This window comes from Indicator indicator, chromosome 4 (assembly GCF_027791375.1).
Source record: "Indicator indicator isolate 239-I01 chromosome 4, UM_Iind_1.1, whole genome shotgun sequence".
Taxonomy (NCBI): Eukaryota; Metazoa; Chordata; class Aves; order Piciformes; family Indicatoridae; genus Indicator; species Indicator indicator.
In genome coordinates, this window is record NC_072013.1 from 13,281,221 (window position 1) to 13,296,565 (window position 15,345).

At 48.7% G+C, this 15,345-nt stretch overlaps 1 protein-coding gene across 1 annotated transcript in view; it reads right to left on the bottom strand.

Moving 5' to 3' along the window:
• The window catches only part of SLC1A2 (solute carrier family 1 member 2), a 53,759-nt gene that overhangs the window by 10,015 nt on the left and 28,399 nt on the right, over window positions 1-15,345 (bottom strand). The window contains exons 8-9 of the mRNA XM_054400046.1: window positions 9,690-9,884; window positions 4,403-4,537 (exon numbers count right to left, since the gene is read on the bottom strand). Of these exons, the coding sequence (XP_054256021.1) occupies window positions 4,403-4,537; window positions 9,690-9,884 (330 nt within the window). The remainder of the gene's footprint in view (window positions 1-4,402; window positions 4,538-9,689; window positions 9,885-15,345) is intronic.

Sequence of the window (15,345 nt, forward strand, 5' to 3'; positions counted from 1 at the left end):
TTTTCCCTTTCTCCTCTTTCACTTCTGAGCCACGCTGCAATCGCACTGCTGCTTGTCAGGTGTGGTGGTTTTCAGGCTCTGCCTTTAAAATTTTCCACAGCATCTTGACCAGAAAGTGGTAGACTGTAAATAAATCACTATTGGGTGTAAGGAGGAAAATAGCAATCATTCTAAACAACCCCATTGGAGAGGTAACTACCATAAGATTTGGTTCCCAGAACAATTCCTCTCCTCGCTTCTTCAGGCTGGGAGATACTAAGTGGCTTCTGCTTGACCTTGGCTGCATTGTTTTGGCTAAGTCTAACATCCCTCTGCTCCTTTCTCTTGTCCCTTTTGTACAGGGGGCTAAGGAGGAGGCTTAGGGAGAGCAAAGCTATTAGCTTCTCCTTGTGCTGTTTATTAATTGTAACCCCCTGTAAATATTGTAAATATTGTGTTTTGTACATCTTCATTGCATTTCACTGTAGATTGTACTTTTGCTTGTAAACACAGCTTCCATTTGCTTCCAACTGAGCTGGTCTGGCAAAGTTAATGCTGGGGAGGGGGGGAATTTTCAACCCACCACATAAGGCCAGAAGGATTCCAAATCCAGCTGCTTGTGCTGCAAGGTTCTCTGCCTGGCTCCACAGTGCAGATGCTCCTGTGTCCTAAGTAGGGTGGGATAAGCCAACTGAAGGAGGTTCTCTGCCTGGCTCCACAGTGCAGATGCTCCTGTGTCCTAAGTAGGGTGGGATAAGCCAGCTGAAGGAGGTTCTCTGCCTGGCTCCACAGTGCAGATGCTCCTGTGTCCTAAGTAGGGTGGGATAAGCCAGCTGAAGGAGGTTCTCTGCCTGGCTCCACAGTGCAGATGCTCCTGTGCCCTAAGCAGGGTGGGATAAGCCAGCTGAAGGAGGTTCTCTGCCTGGCTCCACAGTGCAGATGCTCCTGTGTCCTAAGTAGGGTGGGATAAGCCAACTGAAGGAGGTTCTCTGCCTGGCTCCACAGGGCAGATGCTCCTGTGTCCTAAGTAGGGTGGGATAAGCCAACTGAAGGAGGTTCTCTGCCTGGCTCCACAGGGCAGATGCTCCTGTGTCCTAAGTAGGGTGGGATAAGCCAACTGAAGGAGGTTCTCTGCCTGGCTCCACAGTGCAGATGCTCCTGTGTCCTAAGCAGGGTGGGATAAGCCAACTGAAGGAGGTTCTCTGCCTGGCTCCACAGTGCAGATGCTCCTGTGTCCTAAGTAGGGTGGGATAAGCCAGCTGAAGGAGGTTCTCTGCCTGGCTCCACAGTGCAGATGCTCCTGTGCCCTAAGTAGGGTGGGATAAGCCAACTGAAGGAGGTTCTCTGCCTGGCTCCACAGGGCAGATGCTCCTGTGTCCTAAGCAGGGTGGGATAAGCCAGCTGAAGGAGGTTCTCTGCCTGGCTCCACAGTGCAGATGCTCCTGTGTCCTAAGTAGGGTGGGATAAGCCAACTGAAGGAGGTTCTCTGCCTGGCTCCACAGGGCAGATGCTCCTGTGTCCTAAGTAGGGTGGGATAAGCCAACTGAAGGAGGTTCTCTGCCTGGCTCCACAGTGCAGATGCTCCTGTGCCCTAAGTAGGGTGGGATAAGCCAACTGAAGGAGGTTCTCTGCCTGGCTCCACAGGGCAGATGCTCCTGTGTCCTAAGCAGGGTGGGATAAGCCAGCTGAAGGAGGTTCTCTGCCTGGCTCCACAGTGCAGATGCTCCTGTGTCCTAAGTAGGGTGGGATAAGCCAACTGAAGGAGGTTCTCTGCCTGGCTCCACAGGGCAGATGCTCCTGTGTCCTAAGTAGGGTGGGATAAGCCAGCTGAAGGAGGTTCTCTGCCTGGCTCCACAGGGCAGATGCTCCTGTGCCCTAAGTAGGGTGGGATAAGCCAACTGAAGGAGGTTCTCTGCCTGGCTCCACAGGGCAGATGCTCCTGTGTCCTAAGTAGGGTGGGATAAGGCAGCTGAAGGAGGTTCTCTGCCTGGCTCCACAGTGCAGATGCTCCTGTGTCCTAAGTAGGGTGGGATAAGCCAACTGAAGGAGGTTCTCTGCCTGGTTCCACAGGGCAGATGCTCCTGTGTCCTAAGCAGGGTGGGATAAGGCAGCTGAAGCTGGGCCTGAAATGCAGCACCTACTAGCAGATGAGCCTGCTGGTGAGCTTACAGTTCTGAGGTTTGCTAGGATGGGTAGAGCTTCTCAGTCCACAGGGGTATTTTTAAGTGACATTTCACTCTAAAACCAACCAAACCACAGGCTCCTTTCACACATCCTCCTCCCAGCTGCAGAAACCTACCTATTTTGCCTTATGCTGAGAGCCAGTAAAAAAAAAAAATCTTTGAAATGAGTACACACCTCCCTTCTGCTCTCCTCCCAGCTGCAGATTCTTCTGCTGCTTTCCTGTTTTCAACCATGACCTCATAAATATAATAAACCCACAGCATAGCACATCTTTCCCTCTGCTAGCTGTACCCTGACTGCTGAACCCTGCCTCCTTTCCCCCCTCTGAGTCATGATAGCATGACATTCAGTTATATATAAAACATGGAAGTCATCTTTTCCCTTTGCCTTCCCAAGCTGTAAATTCCTGATTTTTCACTTTCCCTGAAGCAGAAGCAGGAGCTGCCTGCTGTCCCTCACAGCTCTTTGTGGCAAGATAGGTAACAGAACATAGCAGGAGGTACAAAAAATAGAGGTCAGAGGACTGACCAAGTTCCTGAATTCTTCTCAACAAGCCAAAAGCTAATGACATAAAATTATTTTGCTGTTTTATCTTCACATTCTCAGCCCTGCTTTTCCTTCTTGTGTGATGCCAGCTGTGCATCTGGGGCTGAAAGGTACCACCAGCAGGCATCTGAGGCTGCTAGTGTAGGAGGAGATGCAGAAAGAATAGAGAGTGGCACTTCTGTGTCCCCTTCTAGGCACCACAGCTGGCACAACACAAACAGATGTCTTTCCTCAGTGAAAAAAGGGATGAGAGGGCTGTGGGCCAGGAGATTCAGAGAATGATTTAGGTTGTAAGGGACCTTGAAGACCATTCAGTTCCAACCCTCCCCATGCCATGAGCAGGGACACCTTCCACTAAACCAGGCTGCTCAAGGTCTCATCCAGCCTGACTTTGAACACCTCCGGGGAGGTGACCTCCCTGGACAACCAGAAGATAGTGTGCTGCAGCAGGACAGCCTGGAGAAGAGAAGGCTCCAGGCAAACCTAATAGCAGCCTTCCAGTACCTGAAGGGGGCTTAGAGGAAGGCTGGAGAGAGACTGTTTGCAAAGGTCTGCAAGGACAGGACAAGGGGCAATGGCTTCAAACTAGAGCAGAGCAGATTGAGATTGGATATTAGGAAGAAGTTGTTTACTATGAGGGTGGGGGAACACTGGAAGAGGTTGCCCACAGGGGTGGTTGAGGCTCCTTCCCTGGAGATATTCAAGATGAGGTTCAATGAGGCCCTGGGCAGCCTGATCTAGTTGGGGCTGTCCCTGCTGACTGCAGGGAGGTCAGACTGGATGAGCTTTGGAGGTCCCTTCCAGCCCAGACCATTCTATGATTCTATGATTACAAAAGCTTCTGGAGTCCAGGACAAGCTAGAGGACCACTGAGCCCCTGTCCTTGGAAATGCAAATCAGTCTTTCCAGCCTGAGGAATCTGTCAGTAACATCAAACTAGGGAATGACCTTCTCTCTACCACTTTGCTTTCTTATTTGTCTTCGGTTTGTAATCTGCTCTAGAACAGTTTCTTTCTTAGAAGCTTTTTACTTTCATATGTTCAAAAGGAAATAGACCTTCTTCACTACAGGCATCAAGCATTTGATCTCCAAAAATGAGACTTGCTGATGACTTCCTGGTGGAACCTGCATGTTCAGCATTGGCCTTTAATTTTAGATCAGTTCTATAAAACACAGAAACATGAAAAGATGAGGAAAGTCCTCTTCAGCTATGTCTGTGGTGGAGGGGCATCCTTAGGGAGAAGAGAGTATAGGAGCCTGACTTCAGTAGCTCCTGAACAACTTGTGCAAGCTGAGAAGATGGTTTCAGTGCTACCTGCTCCATCAAGCAGCCCACTTCCTCAATACAGGAAGGACATGGACCTAATGGAGAGGGTCCAGAGGAGGCCACGAAAATGATCAGGAGGTTGGAGCAGCTCTGCTATGAGGACAGAGTGAGGGAGCTGGGGGTGCTCAACTTGGAGAAGAGAAGGCTCCAGCCTGCCAGTACCTGAAGGGGGCCTACAGGAAGCTCCTGCACGACTTGTACAAGCTGAGAAGGTGGTTTCAGTGTTACCTGCTCCATCAAACAGCTCATTTCCTCATCTGCAGAGGAGAATCTTACTGCTCTGAAAGATCAGCAGCTGGAAAGCATGGCAGACAAGCACCTCTCCTCCTCCTCCTGCACCCACCAGTGGAGGCAAGCACAACTTACAAAAGCCAGTCAACAGCAACAAGCAAACTGATGTCCTGGGTAGGCAGACCCACTGCAGTGAGGATCAGCAGCATGGTGACCAGCCCAGCACTGGGGATGCTGGCAGCTCCGACGCTCGCAAGGGTGGCAGTCAAGCTGCAAAAACAAAAAAACACCCAAACAAAAATCAGATGGGGGGGAGCAGGAAGAGGAACAAACATTTTCATTGCATACTCCTGGGATCATTAAGAAGGTCCTGGGTTTTAATTATTTTTTTTCCCCCCCCAGAAAACTAAAGACTAACATCTGACAACTCATGGTAAACTCAGGCAATGGTTTTCATCGTTGTGTTTCTCAGGAAAATGTTTAGTTTTGTATTTATTATAAGTAGACATATTTGTTATATAAATAGAAATGCTACAGTATCACAGAACGTTAGAGGTTGGAAGGGACCTCCAGAGATCATCCAGTCCAACCCCCCTGCCAGAGCACCATCACCCAGGGGAGTCTGCACAGGAATGCATCCAGGTGGGTTTGGAAAGTCTCCAGAGAAGGAGACTCCACAACCTCTCTGGGCAGCCTGCTCCAGGGCTCTGGCACCCTCACTGGAAAGAAGTTTCTCCTCATGTTGAGATGAAATCTTCTATGTTCAAGTTTGTACCTGTTGTTCCTTGGCTTATTACTATAGACCACCCAAACAGCTTGGCCCCCTCCACTTGAAGCCTACCCCTTGGAAATTGATGGACATTGATCAGATCCCCTCTCAGCCTTCTCTTCTCCACACTAAACAGCCCCAGGGCTCTCAGGCTCTCTTCCCAGGGGAGATGCTCAAGTCCCCTAAGCATCCTCCTGCCTCTCCCTTGGACTCTCTCCAGCAGGTCTCTGTCTCTCTTGACCTGGGGAGCCCAGAACTGGACACAGGATTGCAGCTGTGGTCTCAGCAGGGCAGAGCAGAGGGGGAGCAGAACCTCCCTAGCCCTGCTGGCCATACTTTTCTTGCTGCCCCTCAGGATTCCATTGGCTCTCTTGGCCACCAGGGCACATTGCTGTCCCATGCAGAACTTGCTGCCCACCAGCACTCCAAGGTCTTTCACCATGGAGCTGTGACTAGCTGCCAACTGGATGTGGCACCATTCACCACCACTCTCTGGGCCCAGCCATCCAAATTCAAATCTATCTTATTCACAAATCCAAATCTGTCTTTCCTATTGGTCTTTCTTCTTTTTTTTTTTTTTTGAGAGCCCATCAGAGTGAATGTCTGTAAAAATACAACACAGACCACAACAAACACCCACATTACCCTGTGAAGAATGGAGACCACATCTGCCAGAGAACAAAGCAAGGGAAGCAAAAGAAGGGAGAGAAGGAGAGGGAGGGAAAGGAAAAAGGAACAAGATAAAAGAACAGAATTAAAAAGTAAAAAAGGAAAGCTCTCTGTTTTCAAACAGAGATGAGTGGCACAGTTGCACTTTTGTGGGGGTACCAAACAAATCTGAAAGTGCTTACAACACAGAAGTAGAGGGGAAAAAAAAGATGTCTGTGGGGGAAATCCTCAACTGTTAGCCACAGAATCAGTGTGAGAGAAAGTCAGCCTGATGCAGAGCTGGCAGAAGGCTGCTCTGACCCAGACAGTCCAGGCTGGGGTGTATTTGTCAGGTGCCTGTGTTGGAGTGCAGCCTGGCCTGCTAAACACTCAGATAGGTGCAGCAGCTCTGCAGGATGCTCTGCTCTGCTGGCAGGCTCTGTGGGGCAGTGCCAGCTCCTCAGGAACTTTCAGCCTGAACTGGCAAGGGATTGCTTCCAAGCTCTGTGAGGCTCCTGCCTTCCCACAGCAGTACTTACAGGCCTGGAGGAGAATGCAGTTAGCACTGCTAAGGTCTAAACAGTCTGCCTTAGCTGCCATTTCCAAGAAGGCAGGAAACCAAAGGACCTAAATGACCAGTATGAGGTTAACTAGGGTTGGCCAAAGGCTAATTGAACCTTTGTGAGTTTATGTCTGGGTCATTTAAATATCCTCAGTGTCACAAACTGGATTTGACAGACAAAAACTCAATACCCTTTCACTCTCTTGTATTGCCACCTCAAGAGAGAACCCTTGCCATGTTGTTGTAGCAAAAATGCCATGCTGCATGGAGAGGAGATTCAATGCTTTTCCTGCAGACAGCCCAAAGCTGCCACCTGTTTAGCAAATGAGTTTCAAAGCTGGCTACACCAGCCTTGGAATGATGAGATCAAGAAGAACATGATCAGGGAGGTCAGTCCCTCAGAGGAGGAGAAGAGGACTAACTCAGGTTCAAGCCTATCAGTTCTCTTTGACTGCAGTTAATTCCTCTCACTTGAATTTCCCCAGTCTCAGTTTAAGATGTGGCATCTCTGAAATGACTGCTTGCAGCCTTAGCAACACATCTCTGTCACAGAATCAGGCAGGTTGGAAGAGACCTCCAAGATCAATTCCAACTGATCACCCAACCCTAACTAATCAACCATTCAGCCTCATCCAGTCTCTTCTTAAACACCTCCAGGGACATGGACCCCACCACCTCCCTGGGCAGCACATTCCAATGGCCAATCTCTGTCTGGGAAGAACTTCTTTCTAAGATCAAACCCAAACTTCTCCCTGGCACAGCTTGAGACTGTGTCCTCTTGTTCTGTTGCTGGTTGCCTGGGAGAAGAGACCAACCCCCACCTGGCTGCAACTTCCCTTCAGGTTGTTGTAGACAGCAATAAGGTCTCCCCTGAGCCTCCTCATGTAGGTATAGCAACTGCCTCCATGAGAAACAGCTCTGAACCTTCTACAAACTTTAGATTAACTATTTCAGGGCTTGGAGCAGGAAGTAAAGAAATGGAAAGTGTGGAATTAGTAGAGCTGGGAAAGAACCAAAGAATTTGACAAGTCCTAGTGCAGGAGTTCCTCTGGTGTTAAAAGGGTTTAATAAAAGGAAGGTGGGTGAGTGAAGACTACAGGAAGGCAAACTTGGCAGCCTTCATTTGTGGTTTCCACTTTAACTATTCAAAATGCTAGGCCTGGTGTCTCCATCAAGTTTTCCATTGTAAATTAAGTTTAGCTGCAGCAGTCCTAACTTTGCTGTTGCTGGGTTTTTTTGGTAAGTCACTCTACCTAACAGGTCTTAAAACTCCATCAGAGTAAACAGCCTTCAACCACCCTCATCCATTTTCAGTTGGTATTTTTCTTTGCCCTTCCAAGTGTTGAGCTTAGTGCTAGATATGGCAAACTGTTATAAAACACCAGAGCTAATATTTGCTGGGTTAGAGATAAGTCATCTGGAGTACCTGGAGCAGCCAATCTCACCCTCAGGCTGGGTTATTCCCATTTCACTTTTGCTGGCTGTTCACCAGAGTTAGGCAACCAGAAGTACATGGATACACTTTTTAGGTGTGCTTTTTCCTTCCAATGTGTGTGAAGAGATCCATTCTAGAACATTCTAGAATGCTTGCAGCATTGCTTTGTAGCAGAACAGGCACTGCATTGGACAGGGCACCATAGAATCATAGAATTGTTAGAGTTGGAAGGGACCTCAAGGATCATCCAGTTCCAACCCCCCTGCCATGGCCAGGGACACCTCACACTACAGCAGGTTGCTCACAGCCACATCCAGCCTGGCTGCAAAAACCTCCAGGGATGAGGCTTCCACCACCTCCCTGGGCAACCTCTGCCAGTCTCTCACCACCCTCATGGGGAAGAACTTCTTCCTAACACCCAATCTCAGTCTACCTATTTCTAGTTTCGCTCCATTCCCCCCAGTCCTATCACTCCCTGACACCCTCAAAAGTCCCTCCCCAGCTTTCTTGGAGCCCCCTTCAGATCCTAGAAGGCCACAAGAAAGTCTCCTGGGAGCCTTCTCTTCTCCAGACTGAACAGCCCCAACTCTCTCAGTCTGTCTCCAGAGCAGAGCAGCTCCAGCCCTCTGCTCATCCTCATGGCCCTTCTCTGGACACCTTCCAGCACCTTCAGATCCTTCCTGGAACAGAGGCTCCAGAACTGGACCCAGAGCTCCAGGTGGGGTCAAACCAGAGTGGAGCAGAGGATGAGAATCCCCTCCCTGGCCCTGCTGGCCACACTTTCACCACCTCCCTGTGCAACCTGTTCCAGTCTCTCACCACCTTCATGGTGAAGAACTTCTTCCTAACATCCAACCTGAATCTACCCAATTCTATTTTCTTCCCATTGTTGTCTCCCATCTTGTGTTGCCAACTGCAAAGCCATCTACAACACCAGCAGCACACCCTGAGGCTGCAAATGACAGAAAACACAGCACCTCTGTGTGTGTGAGAGACATTCCTTGGCATGCCAGCATGGGAAATCCCTGGATTTCACAGGGAAAACCCCCCTCCCCCACCCCAGCTCCCCAGAAGACAGGCAGCCTGCAGCTCGGCATTCCACAGTCTGTCCAAACAAAGCCTTGCAAAGCAAAGCCTTGCAAAGCAAAACCAAACAAAGCAAAACAAAACAAAGCAAAAACAAAACAAAGCAAAACAAAAAAAGCAAAACAAATCAAAGCAAAACAAAGCAAAGCAAAACAAAACAAAGCAAAACAAAAGCAAAACAAAAAAAGCAAAACAAAAAAAAGCAAAACAAAAAAAGCAAAACAAAAACAGCAAAACAAAATAAAGCAAAACAAAACAAAGCAAAACAAAAAAGCAAAACAAAACAAAGCAAAGCGAAACAAAGCAAAGCGAAACAAAACAAAACAAAGCAAAACAAAACAAAGCAAAACAAAACAAAGCAAAACAAAAAAGCAAAACAAATCAAAGCAAAACAAAACAAAGCAAAACAAAACAAAGCAAAACAAAACAAAGCAAAACAAAACAAAGCAAAGCGAAACAAAGCAAAGCGAAACAAAACAAAACAAAGCAAAAACAAAACAAAGCAAAACAAAAAAGCAAAACAAATCAAAGCAAAACAAAGCAAAGCAAAACAAAACAAAAGCAAAACAAAAGCAAAACAAAAAAAGCAAAACAAAAAAAGCAAAACAAAAAAGCAAAACAAAAAAAGCAAAACAAAAAAGCAAAACAAAAAAAAGCAAAACAAAAAAAAGCAAAACAAAAAAGCAAAACAAAACAAAGCAAAGCGAAACAAAGCAAAGCGAAACAAAACAAAACAAAGCAAAACAAAACAAAGCAAAACAAAACAAAGCAAAACAAAACAAAGCAAAACAAAACAAAGCAAAACAAAACAAAGCAAAACAAAACAAAGCAAAGCAAAGCCAAGCCTTGCAAAGCCTTGCAAAGCCTTGCAAAGCAAAGCAAAGAAAAGCCAAGCCAAGCCAAGCCAAGCCAAGCCACTGACCTGACGGTGACTATCTGGCCTCCATCCAGCTCAATCCCATTCATCTGTGCTATGAAGATGGCAGCCACAGCTTCGTAGAGGGCAGTGCCATCCATGTTGATGGTGGCCCCGACGGGCAGGACGAACCTCGTCACACGCTTGTCGATGCCCAGGTTCTCCTCCAGGCAGCGGAAGGTCACCGGCAGCGTTCCAGCACTGGAGTGGGGAAAGCAGAGCAAGGAGAGAAAGCATCAGCCAAACAGCACAGACACAGACAAGGAAGCAAAGGCAGTCACCCTGCTGTCCTCCTTGCCTTTTACTACCTCCACTTCCTGCTCTGATCCAAACCCAGTTTTTAAACCAAGTCTCCCTTTTGCTGGAGGTGGGACTGAGGCCCACGGCATGAAGATGACTTGAAGTAGGGAGAAGAAGCTTAAGGGGGTTGCAGGTGAATTTTCCAGACTAATTGATGAATTGTGGGGGTTTGCATTTTGCTCAAAAAGATGAGTCCTAGGTGTTTGCTGAATGACAAAACTGTGAGCCCTACTGGTTGTGGATTTGCTGTGAATTGAGCAGTAAGTGTTGCATGAAGAAATTTAAAAACCCCAGGCAAGAAGACAGAAGCCATGCAGCTCCCAGACACTAGAGAAGGACAGCAAAGGATAGGAATCACAGTTGGAGAACAGGAAAAGATATGAAAGATGGCTGAAAGAAGGCAGCAGCTCCTTGCAGAGGTCCACATTGTCTTGCCTCTGAGGGAACAGTGCAGGCTATTAGCTTCACCTGCTCAAAATAAAACTCCTCCATCAGAAGATGCTGCTGAGAAAAGATTCTCTTTCTCCCTGGAGGTGTAATTTCTACTACTTCTTGCACTCCCTAGCAGGTGTCAGGCAGAGGACTTGCTGTAACAAGCACAAATCCCTAGACAAGAACAGGTTTGGGTTTGTTACTTTTCTGTGTTATTTCTGAGCTCAAGCCCACCACTAAATGAAGGTGGCTGTTGGTGGGAAGCTGCTCTGAAAGGGAAGCTGACCTGGGGAAATTCCTTCTCAATCAGAAGCAGCTGGAGCACAATTCAATCACAGAATGGCATAGGTTGGAAGAGACCTCAGAGATCATCTCCTCCGACCTCCTGCCATGGACTCAGCTCAACTAGACTCAGCTGCTCAAGGCCTCATCCAGCCTGGCCTGAATAACCCTCAGGGAGGAGGCATCCACAACTTCCCTGGGCAGCCTGTTCCAGAGTCTCACCACCTTCATCCTCAGGAGCTTCTTCCTCAGCTCCAGTCTAACCCTGCTCTCCCTCACTTTCAAACTACTCCCTTGTGTCCTGTCTCTAAACACCCTCATGGAAAGTCCCTCTGCAGCTTTCCTGTAGGAAGGTACCTGGAAGGCAGCTCTAAGGTCCCCCTGGAGCCTTCTCTTCTCCAGGCTGAACACCCCCAGCTCCCTCAGCCTGTCCTCACAGCAGAGGTGCTCCAGCCCTTGGATCATCTTTGTGGCCTCCTCCGGACTCGCTCCATTTGTTGTGGTTTCTTTGCTTTTCTTCAGCTGAGTTGGCAGAATTTCTCCAAGGCCTTCCTACTGTACCCCAGTAGTTGTGGTGTCCTTGCCCCCCCAAAAAGCAGTGGTTTGCTCACAGAGGAGGACAGGTCTGGACTCAGCACGTGTCCTCAGATCAATACTCACAGCATAGCGTTCCTAGCGCCTTGCAACGTCAGGGGCTTTCCAACTCAAGTCATCCATCCACTACTACAGAGATGGGTACAAAAATGTCATCTTTCCATTTCACAGATGGTTAAATGATGGGAAAGGGAGAGGTAGGAATCACAGAATCAATAAGGTTGGAAAAGACCTCAAGGATCATCAAAGTCCAATCTGTCACCCAAGAACTCATGACTGCTAAACCATGCCACCAAGTGCCACATCCAATCCCCTCTTGAACACCTCCAGGGATGGTGACTCCACCACCTCCTTGGGCAGCACATTCCAATGTCTAACAACTCTCTCTGTGAAGATCTTTCTCCTCACCTCCAGCCTAAACTTCCCCTGGCACAGCTTGAGACTGTGTCCTCTTGTTCTGGTGCTGGTTGCCTGGGAGAAGAGACCAAACCCCTCCTGGCTACAACCTCCCTTCAGGTAGTTGTAGAGAGCAATGAGGTCACCCCTGAGCCTCCTCTTCTCCAGGCTAAACAATCCCATCGAGATCTTTACCTATGAAACAGGGGTGTCATAACAGACATCCTAGGTTATCTGAACAACCACCTCTGGCTGGCCTCTCTCTCATGGCATTTGTGGAAACCCCAAACCCTTCTGGACTGGCAGGTGCCTGAGTCACTTCCTAAGTGTCTTCCTCTTGTCCCCCATCTATGGAAACATGAGTTAGAAGAGAGGAGCTTCCAGAGAAGATATGAGCTTCCAGACCTCCACCTTGTGCTCCAATGCCCAGACCATTCCTGGTTCCCAGAGGTGATTTTTTTTTTAGGGGATGCCACTGCCAAGCTCTTTTCCAAGCCCCTTTGTAAGGATGATTTATTGCACTCTGCTTTCAATCCCAGGGAATCAAGTGCTTAACAATCCCTGGGGCTAGCCAAATCAGAAGTAACTCAGGCTTTTCACAAAGAGAATCACAGAATTAACCACGTTGGAAAAGACCTTCAAGATCATCTAGTCCAGCCTATCACCCAACACCACCTAATCAACCAAACCATAGCACTGAGTGAATGTAGTATGCTCTCTCAGAAGTTACTTCAGCAGCTGTATTGATAGCAGCTAGCAGAAAATATCTGGTGAGTCATGAACCAACAACTATTAGCCACATTGCAAGCCACTTCCAGGATCCCTTCTGCTCCTACAGCAAAGATATTCTTGTATTTTATTCAAGAAAATAGAAAAAAAAAAAAAAGTTCAATGGAACACTTTGAAACTCAGTCAGAGAAGGTTCTATTCCCTCAGGAATACCAGTCCCACCTTACTGATACTGCTACAAATCAGGTGTGTCCCAGCCATGGCCTGCCATAAATGCCAGCAGGCTCAGCAGCCAGGCACCATGCAAAGAGCTTCCCCCTTCTGTTCTGCCACCACAAGCAAGGAGAGGTGGGCAGGCCATGGAGACAAGGTTTCTTCATTAGAATCCCAGAATCCCAGAATGTTAGGGGCTAGAAGGGACCTCCAGAGATCCTCCAGTCCAACACCTCTGCCAGAGCAGGAGCACCCAGGGCAGGTCACACAGAACACATCCAGGTGGGGCTGGAAAGTCCCCAGAGAAGGAGACTCCACAACCTCTCTGGGCAGGCTGCTCCAGGGCTCCAGCACCCTCACAGTAAAGAGGTTCCTGTTGAGGTAGACCTTCCTCTGCTCCAGCTTGCCCCCAGTGCCCCTTGTACTGTCCTTGGACATCCCTGAGCAGAGCCTGGCTCTGTCCTCCCCTCACTGCCCTGCACATCTTCATCCCCAGCAATGAGGGCAGCCCTCAGGCTCCTCTGCTCCAAGCTCCAGAGCCCCAAGCTCCCTCAGCCTGTCCTCACAGGGAGATGTTCCACTGCCTGCAGCAGCTTTGTGCCTCTGGGCTGGACTCTCTCAAGCAGTTCCCTGAGGTCCATGCTATGTGGATGCTTTCCATAGTTCCTCAGCCTGACCAAAGAGCTTTAGAGGTCCCTGACCAGGAAGCATTTGCAGCTTCCAGAGGTACCAGGTGATTGTTGTCATGTGGTGAGCTTTTCTGTGGTGCTACAGACTTCCATTTCTGCTTAGCCAGGGATTGAGATCCAGATAGCAGCGAGGTGACAAAGGTAGTACCCAGGGAAATCCAGAATCACTTAGAACCCCCTCCATATTTCCACCTCCACTCCAGCACAAAAGCTTTGCTTCATGCTAAGAAAAAAAACCATAAATGTTGTGTATGGAAACCACAAATCTCATGTTGAAATTTTAAGTGGAAACTTGAATGCTTCTGTGAACAAAAGCCTCAGGGAAATGGTGCTTTAGTGAAGCTCCTCGCCAGGCTCTCTCTCTCAAAGTCCCACATTGCTTATCACAGAACCATTGAGGTTAGAAGGTACCTCCAGAGGTCACCTATGCCAAGCACCTTGCCCAAGGCAAGGGCAGAGTTGCTCAGGACCCTGCCCAGCCTGGTTTTGTGTATCTCTAGGGATCAAGAGTCCACACCTCCTGTGGGCAGGCTGTGCCAGCATTCAAAAGCACCAGCACAGCAATTCACAGCAAGGAGAGTTCAGGTGGCATCCCTCATGTTTCACTTTGTAACCACTTGTCACTGGCCACCACTGAGAAGAGTTTTGCCTCCTCTTCTCTGCACTGTCCCATCAGTTATTGATCAAAGTCAGTAAGGTTCTCCCCCCCCACTTCCCCAGTGCCTGTTGCTCATCAGGGAGATTTGGGTTGACTCAGTGAGGCAGGTGACTGATGGCTCTTTCCAGACATTCCTGAAATCAGGACCATTCAGTTTTCTGATGGTTGGTTTTGAAGGAGGCTTTTGGGTTTGTTTGTTTGTTTTCACCTTTTCATTTAAGAGGGAACATTAAATTTCCTTCACAGGTGAGGGGGAAAAAAAACCCACAACAAAACACCTTAAAATAAGGTATTCAACTGAAAAATAGTTTCCACAGAAGATCTGCTGACTGCTCCACTGCAAAGCATCAGGTTATTGCTGACTGCTGAGTGGCTCACACCCTCTGTTGAGGCCTTTCTGTGCCCTGGCACTGAGTCTAAGATGCTCAGCTCTGCAGTGAAGTCCCCTTCCTCTGCCAAAATGGGGGAAAGAATAAAATGAGAGCTGGTTGCATTTCTTTCTTCAAGCCTAGCACTGCTTGGGTTTGTTTTCTTCCCTCTGCACAATCACAGGCTCACAGGATGTCAGGGGTTGGAAGGGACCCAAAGAGATCATCAAGTCCAACCCCCCTGCCACAGCAGGACCATAGAATCCAGCACAGGTCACACAGGAACACATCCAGACAGGGCTGGAAAGTCTCCAGAGAAGGAGACTCCACAACCTCTCTGGGGAGCCTGTTCCAGTGCTCTGGGACCCTTACAATAAACAAGTTCTTCCTTGTGTTGAGGTGGAACCTCCTGTGCTGCAGCTTACATCCATTGCCCCTTGTCCTATCACAGGGAGCAACTGAGCAGAGCCTGTCCCTGTCCCCTCCCTCCTGACCCCCAGACCTCAGATATTTATAAACATTTATTAAATCCCCTCTCAGTCTTCTCCTCAAGATGAGGTCTCATCAGGGCAGAGTAGAGGGGGAGGAGAACCTCCCTGGCTCTGCTGGACACACTCCTCTGAATGCACCCCAGGACCCCATTGGCCTTCTTGGCCCCCAGGGCACATTGCTGTCCCATGCAGAACTTGTTGGCCACCAGCACTCCCAGCTCCTTCTCCTTGGGGCTGCTCTCCAGCAGATCACCTCCCAGCCTGTCCTGCTGCAGTTTATTCTTCCTTCCCAGATGCAGGACTCTGCACTCATCCTTGCTGACCCTCCTTAGGTTCCTCTCTGCCCAGCTCTCAGCCTGTCACAGTCTCACTGAATGGCTGCACAGCCTTCAGGTGTCTCAGCCAAGCCTCCCAGTTTGGTATCATCAGCAAACTTGCTGAGCAGACTCTCTGTCCCCTCATCAATGCCATTGGTCTCAACACTCTTCCAAAAAAACCAGGAGAATGATG